The sequence below is a fragment of the Bubalus bubalis genome, chromosome 17, assembly GCF_019923935.1.
Source record: "Bubalus bubalis isolate 160015118507 breed Murrah chromosome 17, NDDB_SH_1, whole genome shotgun sequence".
Classification (NCBI taxonomy): Eukaryota; Metazoa; Chordata; class Mammalia; order Artiodactyla; family Bovidae; genus Bubalus; species Bubalus bubalis.
In genome coordinates, this window is record NC_059173.1 from 8,786,824 (window position 1) to 8,802,673 (window position 15,850).

The 15,850-nt window shown below is 47.7% G+C and overlaps 1 protein-coding gene across 5 annotated transcripts in view; it reads left to right on the forward strand.

Moving 5' to 3' along the window:
* The window catches only part of ACACB (acetyl-CoA carboxylase beta), a 115,370-nt gene that overhangs the window by 84,745 nt on the left and 14,775 nt on the right, over window positions 1–15,850 (forward strand). For 4 of the 5 annotated variants that reach the window (XM_044930039.2, XM_006044834.4, XM_044930041.2 and 1 more), the window contains 13 exons: window positions 195–251; window positions 489–530; window positions 1,824–2,039; window positions 3,710–3,865; window positions 4,745–4,948; window positions 5,293–5,448; window positions 7,061–7,183; window positions 7,790–8,059; window positions 9,626–9,723; window positions 10,892–11,012; window positions 13,251–13,361; window positions 14,610–14,753; window positions 15,412–15,532. In XM_044930039.2, the coding sequence (XP_044785974.2) occupies window positions 195–251; window positions 489–530; window positions 1,824–2,039; window positions 3,710–3,865; window positions 4,745–4,948; window positions 5,293–5,448; window positions 7,061–7,183; window positions 7,790–8,059; window positions 9,626–9,723; window positions 10,892–11,012; window positions 13,251–13,361; window positions 14,610–14,753; window positions 15,412–15,532 (1,819 nt within the window). The remainder of the gene's footprint in view (window positions 1–194; window positions 252–488; window positions 531–1,823; window positions 2,040–3,709; window positions 3,866–4,744; window positions 4,949–5,292; window positions 5,449–7,060; window positions 7,184–7,789; window positions 8,060–9,625; window positions 9,724–10,891; window positions 11,013–13,250; window positions 13,362–14,609; window positions 14,754–15,411; window positions 15,533–15,850) is intronic. The other variant, XR_006545490.2, reaches the window with a different exon arrangement.

Below are 15,850 nucleotides of genomic sequence, written 5' to 3' on the forward strand. Positions count from 1 at the left end.
TGTGAATTTGCTCATTCTGGGTGTTTCCTATCAATAAACTAAGTGGAATTTCATACAATATGAGGCCTTTGGGGACTGGCCTCTTTTACTTGGCATGTTTTCAAGGTTCATCCAGGTAGTAGTAACATGTATCCGGACTTCATTCCTTTGTGTGACCAAGTATGATCCCATTGTATGTTTGGTTTTTAATGCAGAAAAACATCCTTGTGGAGTGTGGACTCCGAAGAATCACCTTCCTGATTGCCCAAGAGGTCAGTCTGATGCTCGGCGCATCTGAGTTCTTTACATTCTTCAAGACTCTGTGCCATTTATTTGAAGTTTGCTCTGTAGATTGGGGTGGGAAAGATCAGTGGCTAAAGGAGAGATGGCTTTCCAAATGATTTGTTCTAGCAGTGGGCTGGGTAATGGTTAAAAATCATAAAACAAGTCTATAAATATTTAAATACGTCTTGCTTGACTTAATTGTCTTTCATATGTCTTTTTTGCAGAAAGAATTTCCCAAGTTTTTCACATTCAGAGCAAGAGATGAGGTATGGTGAAGAGCAATGAAGTGGTTCTCTCTTCCCTGCGATCTTTGATATTCAGGAAGAATATTGTCCCCAGTCCTTTTGATCCCTGTATTCTAGAAGCACAACTTAAGTGCAGATTCCAGCCTTCCTCTGGGCTAGTATTTCCAGTGAGAGCCCCGTGTTTGTATGTGGGCCTCAGACCTCACATTTCCTACCCTTTCAGCCTTTGCTATACACGTTTCTGTCTCACCTGGAGAGTTTTTATACTTGCTGTTGTAACTCTGTAAGACAGGTCTCCCAACCTCTTTTGTTTATATTCTTCTAGAACAGTGGTTTGCAAACTATGGCTTGCAAACTGGCGCCGTTTTTTAGGGATGATTGGTTGGTTTTTGTTTTTTTTTTGGCCATGCCACACATGGCTTGTGGAATCCTAGTTCCCTGACCAGGAAACGAACCCAGGTGCCCTGCAGTGGAGGCACAGAGTCTCAACCACTGGACCACCAGGAAATTCCCCAGCCCCCTGTTTTTATAATCAAAGTTTGATTGGGACACAGGCCATACTTATTAATCTCTTGCCGTCTCCTATGGCTTTCTGGCTCCAGCAGTAGAATCAGGCAGAATCGAGTACACTCAGCCCTCCATGTCTGCGGTTTCCACATCCGTGGATTCACCCAACCACAGATGGAATCTCTGTGATTGGCCTTACCCGCGGACGCAGGACACATGGACTCAGAAGTCAGACTGTGGCTGTGACCGACTGTGTACTCTATCAGTTCTCTGGCCTTTTGAGAAACAGTTTGCTCATCCCTGTTCTAGAACAGGCGGTCTTGTTCCCAGCACAGACCCAGCCTCCAGCAAACAGTATTTTAATCTATCCAGAGCCTCACTTTACTACTTAAGACCCATCCTTCCTTTAGCCTCTTCAGTTAAAACTCTAGGACCATCAGTCGCTTCCTTCTGGGGACCAATCTCCACAAGGAAACCAGGGACTTCTTGAGAAGCACTCTGTGTCATGGCTCACAGAAAACAGCCTGGTGGGCCGGCAGGTGTGGGGACTCACTGGGCTCCCCCAGGGCTGAGAGACCTGTACCAGCCCAAGACCTCCCTCTCTGCTGGACCTTCGCAAAATCTCAACTCTCCAATCTCTCGAGTTCACGCTAGAGGACACCATGACTGCCTCATTCCTAAGCACTAAACCCGCAGCGCCAGGGGGCGTGTAGGACAGGGCGTGGATCAAGCGGGCATGCCGCCTCAGTGTCCAGCTCCACGTGTGTCTGTGTGTCCGTCTGTTTTCTCTCCCCGGTTGGCCCACAGTTTGCAGAAGATCGCATCTACCGTCACTTGGAGCCGGCCCTGGCCTTCCAGCTGGAGCTCAGCCGGTTGCAAAACTTCGACGTGACCGCCATGCCCTGCGCCAACCACAAGATGCACCTGTACCTGGGCGCCGCCAGAGTGAAGGAGGGCGCCGAGGTCACGGACCACAGGTTCTTCATCCGGGTCATCATCAGGCACTCAGACCTGATCACCAAGGTCAGTGTCAGCGGGTGTTTGTATCTCCCCCTGAACTTGTCCCTCGGGGGCTGGCCTTGGCAGGATTGAGTCCCACGGGGGGCAGGGCCTGGGCTGCACGCAGAGATCGCAGGGTGAACGGGGCACCCACAGCCCTGGCCTTGTGACCGGCAGCCCAGTCTAGAGGGGACAGGAGGTAGATAGTGGCTTATTTTCATGGTGTGACATGCGGATTCTTTCTTCCGTCACAGAGATGTGTCTGCGTGAGAGAATCAGGAGGATAGAAAAGAAAGATCCTGGTTTGTTAAGGGGCTTTTTTTGTATTTGTTGATTGAGTGTACCATCATATCCCATTGTTTCTCTCATTTACAAAAGTAATTCATGACTATCCTGTGAAGATTGCAAGCAATACTGAAAATACTTCCAACAATCAAGGAGGGACTTCCCTGGTGGTCCAGTGGTTATGATTCTGCTTCCAATGCAGAGGGTACAGGTTCGATACCTGTTCGGGGAACTAAGATCCCACATGCTGCGTGGCTTGGCCAAAAAAAGAAAAGGACCCAGAATCCTGCCACTCAGGGGTCAGCCCTGTTGGTGACCCTTTGTAGGCCTCATTCCATATGTGTATTTGAATTGGGTTGTAGGTAGAAGGTTCCAGATGGGAGCTCAGGCTGGACATACCATGTAAAGACTTGGTTTTTACTGTAGACCTCCTTCTGTGTTAATGAAGATGATCCCCTCCCTGCAGTCCCCTAGCACGGAGGTATCATGTGTATGTAATGTTTTTAAGGAATCCTCTAGTGATGAGTGCTAAGCTAATCTCAGTGTTTTCCTGCCTCAGATGTTCTAATAGCTTTTATGATTATCTGGGTAAGTGCAAGTCACTCAGTTGTGTCTGACTCTTTGTGACCCCATGGACTGTAGAGTCCATGGAATTCTCCAGGCCAGAATACTGGAGTGGGCAGCCATTCCCTTCTCCAGGGGATCTTCCCAACCTAGGGATTGAACCCGGGTCTCCCGCATTTCAGGCAGATTCTTTACCAGCTGAGCCACCAGGGAAGGCCAACAGACCAGGAGATGGTTGTTGAAAAGATGGTTTGTCACTCACAGATCCCAAGGGGAGGGGGCACTCTGTGTCATGGAGACCACGTGGGGAAGTGTCAGGGCTGCTCAGGAGGCCGTGGGAGGGGGGATTCGTGGACAGGGGCCTTTATTGTGGGTTTCGCAGGAAGGACCAGGTGAGGCGGTGGGCAGACTTGGCAGTGGCGGGCTTGAGTGATTTCAGCAGGCTCTGAATGTAGGGGCTGTCTCTAGTTGTCTGATGCCTGGCCCTGGGGTGATTAGGGCCCCAGGACAGTAGCCTGGGGTGTGAACCTGATGAGGAGTTAGTGGGGTGTGGACCGTGGATTGGTTGGATTGGTTGGTTTGCCTGAAAAGCGGGCTCATGGGAGAGTTGTTCACAATATCTCAAAAGAGACTGTAAGACCCCTCTGGGGTCAGCACAGCAGAAAACACAGAAAATAAAAGAGGCGCCGTGTACACGAGACGGCCTTGAACATCTCTTTGCCTCTGGAGGTGGGGCTCTGCTGTCTTACCGGGCGCACCTTTCAGAGGAGGGGCTGTTCTCCCCTCTTCCTGACTCTCAGCCCTGCGCCCCTGGCCTTAGCGGTTGCCCCCTCCCACTTTGACAGGAAGCGTCCTTCGAGTACCTCCAGAACGAGGGCGAGCGGCTGCTCCTGGAGGCCATGGACGAGCTGGAGGTGGCATTCAACAACACCAGCGTGCGCACAGACTGCAACCACATCTTCCTCAACTTCGTGCCCACCGTCATCATGGACCCCTCCAAGGTCTCCCCTCGGCGCGCAGGGCTCTCACCAGGCTCTGGGGGTTCACCTTCCCTGGGACCCTCCTGCTTCGCGGTATTGTCTCCCGGTGTGCGAGACCCGAGTTGTAGGGTGCATACGTGCGTGTCTGAGCCTCGATTGCTGCAGGTGGAGCACAAAGCTTCCATCAGTTAATTCTAGAGCCGTATTCCAGCCACCCCCCTGAGGACTGTCCCTAAGGATGTTCCCCCTCCATGGGCATGCTTCACTTTTTGGGAAATGCAGATGCCTAGAATGTCCTCTGCAAAACACAGTTCTGGCCTCTCCCTGGTTCCAGGCTCTGTTATGGTCTGCCTGTGGGTGGGGAAGCGGGTGAGAACCTGAGGTCTGTGGTTCAACCATCCTCTACGGTTGGTTCCTCCACGGCTGGTTCCTCACAAGCAGGCAGAGTCTGTGGTGGTGATTCTGGGATGAAATAAGTCCTTTCAGTCCATCAGGTTGGCAAGTGGCGGGTGTAGAGGCTCATGCTGACTCCCCAGCTCTGTCAGTTCATGTCGTTCCCAGAAGAGAAAATGCTTAGTCTTGGGATACATGATGGAGAGGAAGACGGTGTAAGATAGGAGCTCTAGCTCTTACCAGCCTCAGTTTCTTCCTCTGTCAATGGGGGACAAAAATGCTAGCCTCTCTGGGTAACTGTGGGGACAGAGTGAGATACTGAGCTTAAATCAAAGATGCCTTTGCTTCTTATCAGCTAACGATGATACACACAACATATTACTCCGCTGTATACATCAGTGCATTTTGCATTCGGTATATCTCACCATTCTGTCATCATCAGGGTGAGAACTGTTAGGAGTGTGTGCAGTTTGGGTTCTGAAGTTGAACTGCTGTGGTTTGCTGCAGATCGAGGAGTCGGTGCGGTCCATGGTGATGCGCTACGGCAGCCGGCTCTGGAAGCTCCGCGTGCTCCAGGCTGAGGTCAAGATCAACATCCGCCAGACCACCACCGACAGCGCCATCCCCATCCGCCTCTTCATCACCAACGAGTCAGGCTACTACCTGGACATCAGCCTCTACAAGGAAGTGACTGACCCCAGATCTGGAAACGTAAGGCCGGGCTGGGTCATAGAAGTCGCGTCAGAGTGGAGGCCCAAGCCTCTCCTCCGCGTCCGTGGGTCTGTGTCTGTTTCAGAAAAGTTCATTTGTGTCCTATGTTAGAGTCCACACAGAAGTGATACCATGTGGCGTCTTTCTGACTTACTCCACTTAGTATGATAATCTCTAGGTCCATCCATGTTGCGGCCAATGGCGTTATTTTGCTCTCTTTTATGGCTGAGTAGCAGTCCCTCTTTGCATTTTCATTGAGGAGCAGGAAGAAATAAATTGAGCAGGAGTGTGGTTCTCTGAGACTTGCCTCCCTCACTCTCTGTTTTTCTCTCTTTCTGATCCAGATCTTGTTTCACTCCTTTGGCAACAAGCAAGGCCCCCAGCATGGGATGCTGATCAACACTCCCTACGTCACCAAGGATCTGCTTCAGGCCAAGCGATTCCAGGCCCAGTCCCTGGGTACCACCTATGTGTATGACTTCCCAGAAATGTTCAGGCAGGCAAGTCCTGGGACTGAGACTCAGCACTGCCTGGGGTCCCCCTTTAGAGACTCCACCAGCATCCACAACCTCCATTCTCAGTTACTTTTCTAAAGACCTCACTCTAAAAAACAGTCTTCATAAACGAAAAGAAACTAATACTGGTAATGACTTCATAGTATATTTTTCTAAAACAAGACTTATTTCATCCCAGTGGTAAAAAGAATATAATATAGAAACTTTGGACAACAAAGGAGAGTGGAAGGAATAAAAAAGTAACTCCTAGTTCCATATACTAAAAACAAATTGCTTACCATTTCCTCCTGGTCTTGTTAATGCTTATATTAAGTACCTGCCATAAGCCAGGCACCATTTTAAGGGTGGGTAGACCATGAGGAAGAGGATGGGGTCACTACCTTTGAGGAATTAAAAAGACCCCAGCTTGGGAGAATATGTTTCGATGTCTGTTACCGGCAAGAGATTAGAACAATATTATTTAAGAGAAACTCTGATCAATATATTCTAAGGTGCTTACACCTAGGTGACAATCAGTGAAGTACAGATCAACATCACAGCAAAAAAAGTATCACAGTATAATTTCACACCCAGCAGATGGGAAAGCATGAAAATATTTGACAAAACCAGATGTGGACAAGTATATGGAGCAAAGGAGCTCTCACACATTCTTACTGTAAAGCAATTTGATAATATCTAGGAAAACTGAAGATTCGCATATGTTATGACCCAGCAATTCCACTCCTAGGTATATACCCATGTAAAAAGACCATAGGAATGTTCATTATAGCATTATCGGTAGTACTGTAGAATTGGAAAGCTAAACGTTTCAACTAAAAATTATGAGTAAATAAATTGTGATGTATTCATACCATGAAAAACTGAACATGAGAGAAAAGGAATAAACCAGAGCTAAATTTATCAACATGGATAAATCTCTCAAACATACTGGAGAGTTGGAAAAATAAGTTGTAGAAGGACATGTCTGGTGTGACACCATTTATTTAAAAGAGAAGTCATGCAAAATAATGCTACATGTTGTAATGTCTGCACATATGATGAGATAAAAACATAAACACATACAGAGGACTTGACTGACACTAAGTTCAGGATGGGCTTCCCTGCTGGCTCAGCTGGTAAAGAATCTGCCTGCAAAGCAGGAGACCAGAGTTCAAACCCCAGCTTGGAAAGATCTCCTGGAGAAGGAAATGGCAACCCACTCCAGTACTCTTGCCTGGAGAATTCCATGGACAGAGGAGCTGAGCAGGTTACATCCATGGGATCACAAAGAGTTGGATACAACTGTGTGACTAACTTTCACTTTCTTTCAAGTTCAGGATAATAGTTACCTGAGGGGAGCAGGGGGAGGGACAGATGGGAAGGAGCACACCAGGGGCTTCAGCTGCATTTCTATTATTTCTTTTTAAAAAATTCTTAAAGCAACTTTGGAGAAATTATGATTTGACAAAACTGCAAGATATATGCACGGGTATTTATTTTTTCTGCATGTTTTTGCTGCGTGATTTAAATAGTTTGCGATTAAGAAAGAAAGGCAGCCCTAGAAAATGTACTTCCTTACTGGCAACTTCAGCTTTTCTCTTTCCTCCCTTCTCTGTAGGCTCTTTTTAAAATGTGGCCCTCCCCGGACAAGTACCCCAAAGACATCCTGACGTACACTGAACTCGTGCTGGATCCGCAGGGCCAGCTGGTGGAGATGAACCGACTTCCTGGAGGAAATGAGGTAAAGAACTGAGTCTGTTTGCTCTACAGAAGAAATTAACGCAACACTGTAGATCAACTATACTTCAATAAAATTAAAAAAAAAAAAAAGGAAACCCACAGAGCCCAGCTCCTGGCTGGAATCACCCTTTAAAAACATTTTCTCCCTAGGAACCTCCCTGGCTGTTGAGTAGTTAAGACTTTGCTTTCCAGTGTAGGAAGGGCTTCCCTGGTGGCTCAGTTGGTAAAGAATCTGCCTGCAATGCAGGAGACCTGGGTGCGACCCCTGGGCTGGGAAGATCCCCTGGAGAAGGGAAAGGCCACCCACTGCAGTGTTCTGGCCTGGAGAATTCCATGGACTGTAGAGTCCATGGGGTCACAAAGAGTTGGTCACAACTGAGTAACTGTCACTTTCCAGTGAAGGGGGTGCGGGTTTGATCCCTGGTCAGGGGACTAAGATCCCACGTGTCTCAAGGCTGAAAAAACAAAACATAAAACAGAAGCAATATTGTAATAAATTCCATAATGACTCTTAAAATGGTCCACATTAAAAAAAAAAACAACTTAAAAATCTTCTTCCTCCCTGAAGAAGCAAACCTGTTTTCTTGTGCACTCATCTCCCTTCCAGGTGGGCATGGTGGCCTTCAAAATGACGTTTAAGACCCTCGAGTACCCCGAAGGGCGTGACATTATCCTCATCAGCAATGACATCACCTTCCGTATTGGATCCTTTGGCCCCGGAGAAGACCTTCTGTACCTGCGGGCGTCCGAGCTGGCCCGGGCCGAGGGCATCCCCAGAGTCTACCTCGCGGCCAACAGTGGGGCCCGTATCGGCCTGGCAGAGGAGATAAAGCACATGTTCCAGGTGGCTTGGGTGGACCCGGAAGACCCCCACAAGGTACGGCGAGAAGCTGGCGTGGCAGTGTGATCCCACCTAGCTCCTGCTGTTTTCCGAGGGGGTGACAGTACCTCTAAGGGAGTGGGGAGAAAAGTCTTGCTCTTAGACGGCACGGATACACATGGTGGTGGTTTGGTCACTAAGTCCAAACTTAGCTCGTCCAACTCTTTGGTGTCCGACTCTTGCCATCGATCCCATAGACTGTAGCCCGCCAGGCTCATCTGTCCGTGGGATTCTCCAGGCAAGAATACTGGAGTGGGTTGCCATGCCCTCCCCAGAGGATCTTCCTGACCCAGGGATCGAAACTGCCTTTCTTATGTCTCCTGCATTGGCGGGCGGGTTCTTTACCACTAGTACCACCTGGGAGCCCTCACTCCTTCTTAGCCACTAGCAGATGACTCAGGTTCCTTATCTGTAAAATGGGGATAATCGGAGTAGTCACTTCATAGAGCTCTGAAAGTGTTAGTCAGTCATGTCTGATTTTTTGTGACCCCATGGACTATAGCCTGCCAGGCTTCTCTGTCCATGGGATTCTCCAGGCAGGAATTCTGGAGTGGGCAGCCATTTCCTTCTCCAGAGGATTTTCCAACCCAGGGATCAAACCTGTGTCTGCTACATTGGCAGGCATATTCTTTACCACTGAGCTACTTCAGAAGCTCTCAGAAGGATCCTTGGAGAAAAATAATGAAAATAGTTATTTCTTATATAAACATGTACTTAATATCAATACATACTGAGCATCTTCTGAACACAGTACATACCAAGGATGCAGAGGTGAGTGGTATATAATCCCTGGCCTCAGGAAGTTCTTACAATTCATCCAGAAGACCTCAGGACATCATAAAAGGCAGAATGAATAAAGAAAAACACACATCTTGTGATGTGAAAATGCAGGGAACAGAGGCATTCTTTGCAACCATGGCACAGGTTCTCAAGGAAGTGGTATTGTCCCCCCAAAAGGGACAGAAGTATTATTTTCATGTAGAAGTGCACACACACATATGTGTACATTTATTACATAACCAGTATATCTATAATAAAACTTGACTGGGGCAAAGGCGTTGGTAATCAGGGGAAAAGAAGTATCTGAAAGGCTCCTTTGGGGAGAGAGAATGAAAAGATGATTAAACAACACTGAATCAGTGACATCCCTGGTGGTCCAGTGGTTAAAACTCCCCCTATCAATGCAGGGGCTGAGGGTTCGATCCCTGGTGGAGGAGCTAAGATCCCATGTGTCTGGGGGCCAAAAAAACAAAACATAAAGCAGAAACAATATTGTAACAAATTCAATAAAGATTTAAAAACAAACAAATAGTGAATCAGAGAGGTGGCCAGGGGAAAAGTAAGGTTGTGTGGTAAGGGTGAGTGGCAACCACAGAGCAGACATTCAGTTAATTGGTGTTATTAATATGTTAACATCAGATGTCTGTTAACATCAGACAGGTGACTGTTATTAACAGTGTCCTTCCTGCATCCCTCAAACATTGTGTTGGCACTAAAAACAGTGGCTGTTGAGTACACAGAGCCGGACTCATAGCCTCATTGAAGTATTTACATGTTTTTAAGGGAATTAAATACCTGTACCTGACCCCCCAAGACTACACCAGAATCAGCTCCCTGAACTCCGTCCATTGTAAACACGTGGAGGAAGATGGAGAATCCAGGTAAATAACTTCACAGGCAGCTCCCACGTTCTGACTGGGGTTCATTTCAGCTGCTCGTGGGGAATCTGCCTCTGGGCTGGTGACAGTTTCTCAAGCAGGCAGGGGTGTTTGTACAGAGGGTCCCCCCAGCTTCCACTGTGGCCACTGACAGCTCAGACACCTGGGGCCCCCTTTAGGGTGACCCCATCCTTGCTGTCCCCACATGAGGCACGTCTCTCACAAAAACAGCACATCACTCGGGGACAGTTAGGTTGGATTCCCGCATGTCCCCAGAGCTTGCGGGCTCACATTTTAGGACCAAATGAGCCAAACTGACTCACTGGGTGGGCTGGGAAGACGTGGACAGGGTCTGCTCCATGAGAACGTCAAGGGCGATACTGGTGTCGTTTCCAGGGAAGGTTGTAGGTTTTTAAAATCAGATTCTGATTTAAATCAAAATTCCCCAGGCTGAGTTTCCTGGGATGTTAGTCATTGATCTGGGGGGAGGGAGGTAGTGAAGATTTTCCATAGTCAAGTAAGTTTCGGAAACACTGGGTTAGATGAGATCCAACAAGCATCTTTACTGCAGACCTTCTCAGAGCATTTAATGCACTGAAATGCCTTGTGAATCTCTAACGGGTTAGGGCCTAACCCAGCCTTTTTGGCACCAGGGACTGATTTTTCCACAGACCAGGGAGGCGGGGATCGTTTGGGGATGCTTCAGTTTCTGCATTTGTTGTGCACTTCTATTATTATTACATCAGCTCCGCCTCAGATCATCAGGGAGGTTCGGCTGTGCAGTGGACTCATGTGGCCATGATTGATTGGTCATGAACCAAGTGCCTTCTCCTGGCACACGCCCATCTCTCTGCAGACCAAAGGCTGTTCTAGACTGTCTCCAAAGGAGTGCAGGGCAAGGGTGATGCTTTGTTAGGACAGCCTCTGAATCAGCAGACTTTCTTTTTGGTTGGAGGGGTGATCATCATCGAGGCTGTACTTGCCCTTCTGGAAACTTTAGGGCCAATCGTGAGGGTCCTAGACCCCTGCCTTCATCTCACCGTTGGCCGCTTTCTCACCCTCCAGTCCCTCACCTTGCTCAGCTGTCCTTCCCTGGGTCCTTGGGAAGCACATCAGCCTTGGATTGTCCTAGGCTGGAGCTCAGTCTGTAACTCTCGTTTGGTTCCTGAAGGTATGTCATCACGGACATCATTGGGAAGGAGGAGGGCCTGGGCGTAGAGAACCTGAGGGGCTCAGGCATGATTGCTGGGGAGACCTCCCAGGATTACGACGAGATCGTCACCATCAGCATGGTGAGTCCCCGCCCGTTTTCTTTTCCAATTCAACTTTTTATTATGGAACCTTTAATCAGGAAAAGCCTGTCATACAAAGTGAAGTAAGTCAGAAAGAGAAAAGCACATATCGTATATTAACATGTATGTATGGAATTTAGAAAACTGGTGCTGATGAACCAATTTGCAGGGCAGGGATAGAGACACAGACACAGCAGACTTGTGGACACAGCAGCGGAAGGGGAGGGTGGGAGGAATTGAGTAGCACTGAGACATGTATTATACATTCCTATACGTAAAATAGCCAGCGGGAAGCTGGTGCATGACACGGAGCCAACTCAACGCTCTGCGACAACCCAGAGGGGTGGGCTGGGGTAGAGGGTGGGAGGGAGGTTCAGAGGGAGGGGACATGTGTTTTCTGATGGCTGATTGACCTTGCTGTATGGAAACAACCAACACAACATAATTAAAGCAATTATCCTCCAAGTAAAAATAAATTTAAAAAAATAGTCGCGAAAGTAAAGAGAATTGATAATGAGCCCCATGTACTCATCCCCGGCTCCAACGGTTGTCAGCGTGTAACCATTCCTGCATCCTCAGCCCATCTGCCCACTGTTCTGGAATATTTTAAAGCAGCCTCCACTTATATCTTTCCATCTGTAAGTACCGTAGTGTGACTCTTTGCTAGATAAATGCTCCCCCATTCATTTTTTTTTTTAAATAATATAACCATGATACTATTACACCCAACAATATCAACAGCAATTCTTTATATCATCAGAACTCAACTTGGGTTCAGTTTTCATAGTTATCTCAAAATGTCTTCTTATAGTTGGTTGGCTTGAATCAGGATTCAATCTCTTCTTCTTTAAAAGATATTGAGTATTTAGAAGAACTTCTGGGCCTTCCCTGGTGGCCCAGTGGCTAAGACTCCACACTTTCTCTGCAAGGGGGCATGGGTTCAGTTCCTGGTCAGGGAACTAAGGTCTTGCATGCCCAGCAGTATGGGCAAAAAAAAAAAAAAGAACTTTTATCTAATATTAACTGGTACGAAGTGACTGTCTTCTCATTCCCTAGTGTGGCCTTTACAGAAATATCTTCTGTTTCTGTTGGAGTCGTAGTAATAGTTCTCTTCAGTGGTAAACTGTCACTCAAGTCCTGACTTTTACCCTTGGTGTTGGCTCTTCAGTTTCCAAGGTGGAAAATGCTGGCCTTGAGTGTCTTCCTTGGGCGTATCGTCTAGGTGTCATTATGTATGTTTCATACCTATTTCAAAATAAAAAGACATATATGTATTTACATATTCCAAAATATGTCATTTTCTTTTGAAGGATATAAAAAGGAATATTTTTATATATTCCAAAATAGATATACATATACATATCTCTAATTTATATATATATACAGACAGGCTCACCTCAGAGATGTCGCAGGTTTGGTCCCAGACCTCTATGGTAAAGTGAATGAATATAGTATTGAAGTAGAGATTGTAATAAAGTCACACGGATTTTTTGGTTTCTCAATCCATGTAACAGTTATGTTTATACTGTACTGTAGTCTGTTAAGTCTGCGATAGCATTATGTCTTTTAAAAATGCATACACTTTAATTTTAAAATCCTTTATGGCTAAAAAATGCTAACCCTCATCTGACACACAGATTGCCACAAACTTTGTTAAATAAATAAATAAACCTCAGTATCCACGAAGTACAATAAAATGAGGTCTGCCTGTATAAATCTTCCTATTTTGAAATAGTTCTGCGTCGGAAGTTACGAGATAGTTTAGGCAGGTCCTGGGTGCCCCTCGTCCAGCTCCCGTGTGATAGTGTCTCGTGTAACCGTCGTATGTGATCAAATCAAGGACACTGACGTTGACACGATACTGTCAACTGGACACAGACCTCGGTCATTTTTTCCCAGTTTCACCCGCCCTCCTAGGCTTCCTTTCATTGTGTGAATGCATGCAGTGTCTTGGGAATGACCAAACTCAGAAGAACCACAGAGATGCCTCTTGAAGTAAGAGCCAGAACATTCCGCGTCTGCGTGTGTCTTTACAACACTCTTCCTCGCTAGCCCCATTCTTTCGGTCGAGGTCAGGCAGCCTGAAGGACAGGCTTGAGCCCACGCTGTCCGGCCACCGATCAGGATGCCCGTGGCCAAGCTGAGCTTCCACTCACGCCCAGTGGCTCCTGGACCATCCCCGCTGTGGGGGGCGGGGCACTGGCCCTGAGGAATGCAGGAGGGGTCCTGTCTCCACAGGTGACCTGCCGGGCCCTCGGGATCGGGGCCTACCTGGTGAGGCTGGGCCAGCGAGTGATCCAGGTGGAGAATTCCCACATCATCCTCACGGGGGCGACGGCGCTCAATAAGGTGACCACCTTGAAGGGATGGCCGGGGAGCGGACATGTAGGGGCGGGGGCGGGGTCATTCTGAAATTCCCAGTGTCCCCAGTGGGGAATTTTTCTCAGCATGAAAGCAGTTCCAGGAATTCCCTGGTGGTCCAGCGGTTAGGACTCCACACTCTCACTGCTGAGGGCCTGGGTTCAATACCTGGTTGGGGAACTAAGGTCCCACAAGCTACATGATGCAGCAAGAAAAGGGAAAAAAGAAACCTGTTCCATCCCTGCTGTTATGAGAGCTGTTCTTTCATTTTTCAGTTATATGGGCCTCTTATGAGCTAACATATATTACAGATAGATACATACATACATATAGATGTGTATTGGGCTTCCTTGGTGGCTCAGTGTTAAGAGTTTGCCTGCAAAGCAGGAGATGCAGGTTCGATCCTTGGGTCAGGAAAATCCACCGGAGAATGAAATTGCTATTTCCCACTCCAGTGCAACTCACTCCAGTATTCTTGCCTGGAGAATCCCATGGACTGAGGAAACTGGTGGGCTACAGTCCATGGGGTTGAAAAAGAGTCCGACACAACTGAGGGACTTAACAGCAACAATGTGTGTGTTAGGCTCTTCTGGTGGAACTAATTCTCTGTGTTACTGTAATTTAAATTTTAAAAATTATTAAAATAGCATTACACATTGCAGAAAATTGGGAAAAGACCAAAAAAAAAAAAGTAATTTTGTCCCTACTGTAGTTTTTGTGTAGTTTTCCTCTCACCTCATGTCTTTACATAGTTAGACTCCTAGTGAACACAGTTTCTTGTGACTGTTTTACTGTCTTGAAATGCCTTCCACAATGCTGTAAGGCCTCTCTAACATCAGGTCTGCTAAAAATCCCACAGTGGGTCTCAGAGTCTGGCCCCTGAACCAGCAGCATCAGCATTACCTGGGATCATGATAAAAATACAAAGTTCTCTGGCCCCACTGCAGACCTGCTCCATCAGCAACACTAGGTTGGGTTTTGCCTGGAGATGACCAGTCACCAGCTGGATCGCTGGTTCTCAAATTGGGCTGCATAATGGAATTATCTGGAAGTTGAAAAAAAACAACAGATACCCGAGATTCTGATGTAATTGGTCTGGCTGCCTGCAGCCTGGACATCAGGACTTTTGAAAGCTCCCAGGTGATTCTGACATGCAGCCAGGGTTGAGGACCATCTGAACAGATGGAATGCCCCCAGGTTGGGCAGGACCTTGCTAACCGTGTAATGTCAAAGCAGGTCCTGGGCAGAGACGTTTACACATCCAACAACCAGCTGGGAGGTGTGCAGATCATGCATTACAATGGCGTCTCGCATGTCACCGTGCCAGATGACTTCGAGGGTGTTTGTACCATCCTGGAATGGCTGTCCTATATGCCAAAGGTGCAGTATCCTTCCCCCCGCCCCCGCCCCTTGAAGCTTGGAGCCTGGAAGACTCTGTTATCTGGTTCATTTGCCAAATGTGTGGAAGGGTAGGGAGTACGTAACACTGAAATCGTGCCTAGGGTTGATTTTTCTTTTCTCTTCCCTCCTTCCCTCTCTGATGCCCAGCCCTGTACTCACTGTTATTTGCTTTTTTTTTTATTTTTTTTGATGACTTTGTACGGAGGCTGTGTGTCTATCCTGTAGAAAGAGGTGACATTGCCTGTCATCAAAAGAGGTAACATGGACAACAGAGAATCCTCAGGCTTTGCATTCAGGCTGGATTTGATTCCTGGCTTCCTTCTCGTAGCAATGAGACCTCAGGACCATCTCTTAATCTTTCTAAGCCTCAGTTTCCTCATCTGTAAAGTGGGAGTAACAGTGGCACCCATCCCAGGGTGTTATCACTGATGGCTCAGTGGCACGATGTGTGGAGTTCAGCGCTTGGCAGGCCCTCAGCCAAATGCTACTCCTAAGTGTGATGATGACCTGCTTTGGGTTGGGCTTCTGCCACGTAGCCAGGCATCACCATAGTCGGGGAGAGGAGGGCAAAGAGTGAATTGTAGACATTATTGATGAGCCCGAAGGACTGAGTGGGAGACCTGACTTTCTTTCCTAGGATAATCGCAGCCCAGTCCCAGTTGTCACACCCAAGGATCCCATTGACAGGGAAATTGAATTCCAACCATCTCGCGGGCCCTACGACCCCCGGTGGCTGCTTGCAGGAAGACCTCACCCAAGTAGGTCCCTCCGGGGTTTTGTCCGAGCCCTGGGTTTTGGGGTTTCTTTTCTGCCACCAAGATAAAAGAATGAGTCAGTAGAAGATTATCGCCAAGGGATACACCTGAGGTCGAATGCAAAAAGGGGTGGAAGAATGGAGATTTTTCTCTGTGCTTTTCCCAAGCTGATGACCAAGAAGGGGTGGGAACAGCCTCCGGTTTCTGGAGCTGATGGATGGAGGTGAGAAGCAGCAGAGGTCATGACCTCCTTCCCCGAAATTGCCCCAGATGTGGTCACATAGGTGGCAACTCTGGGGCTGCAACCTCAGGGTTTCAGAG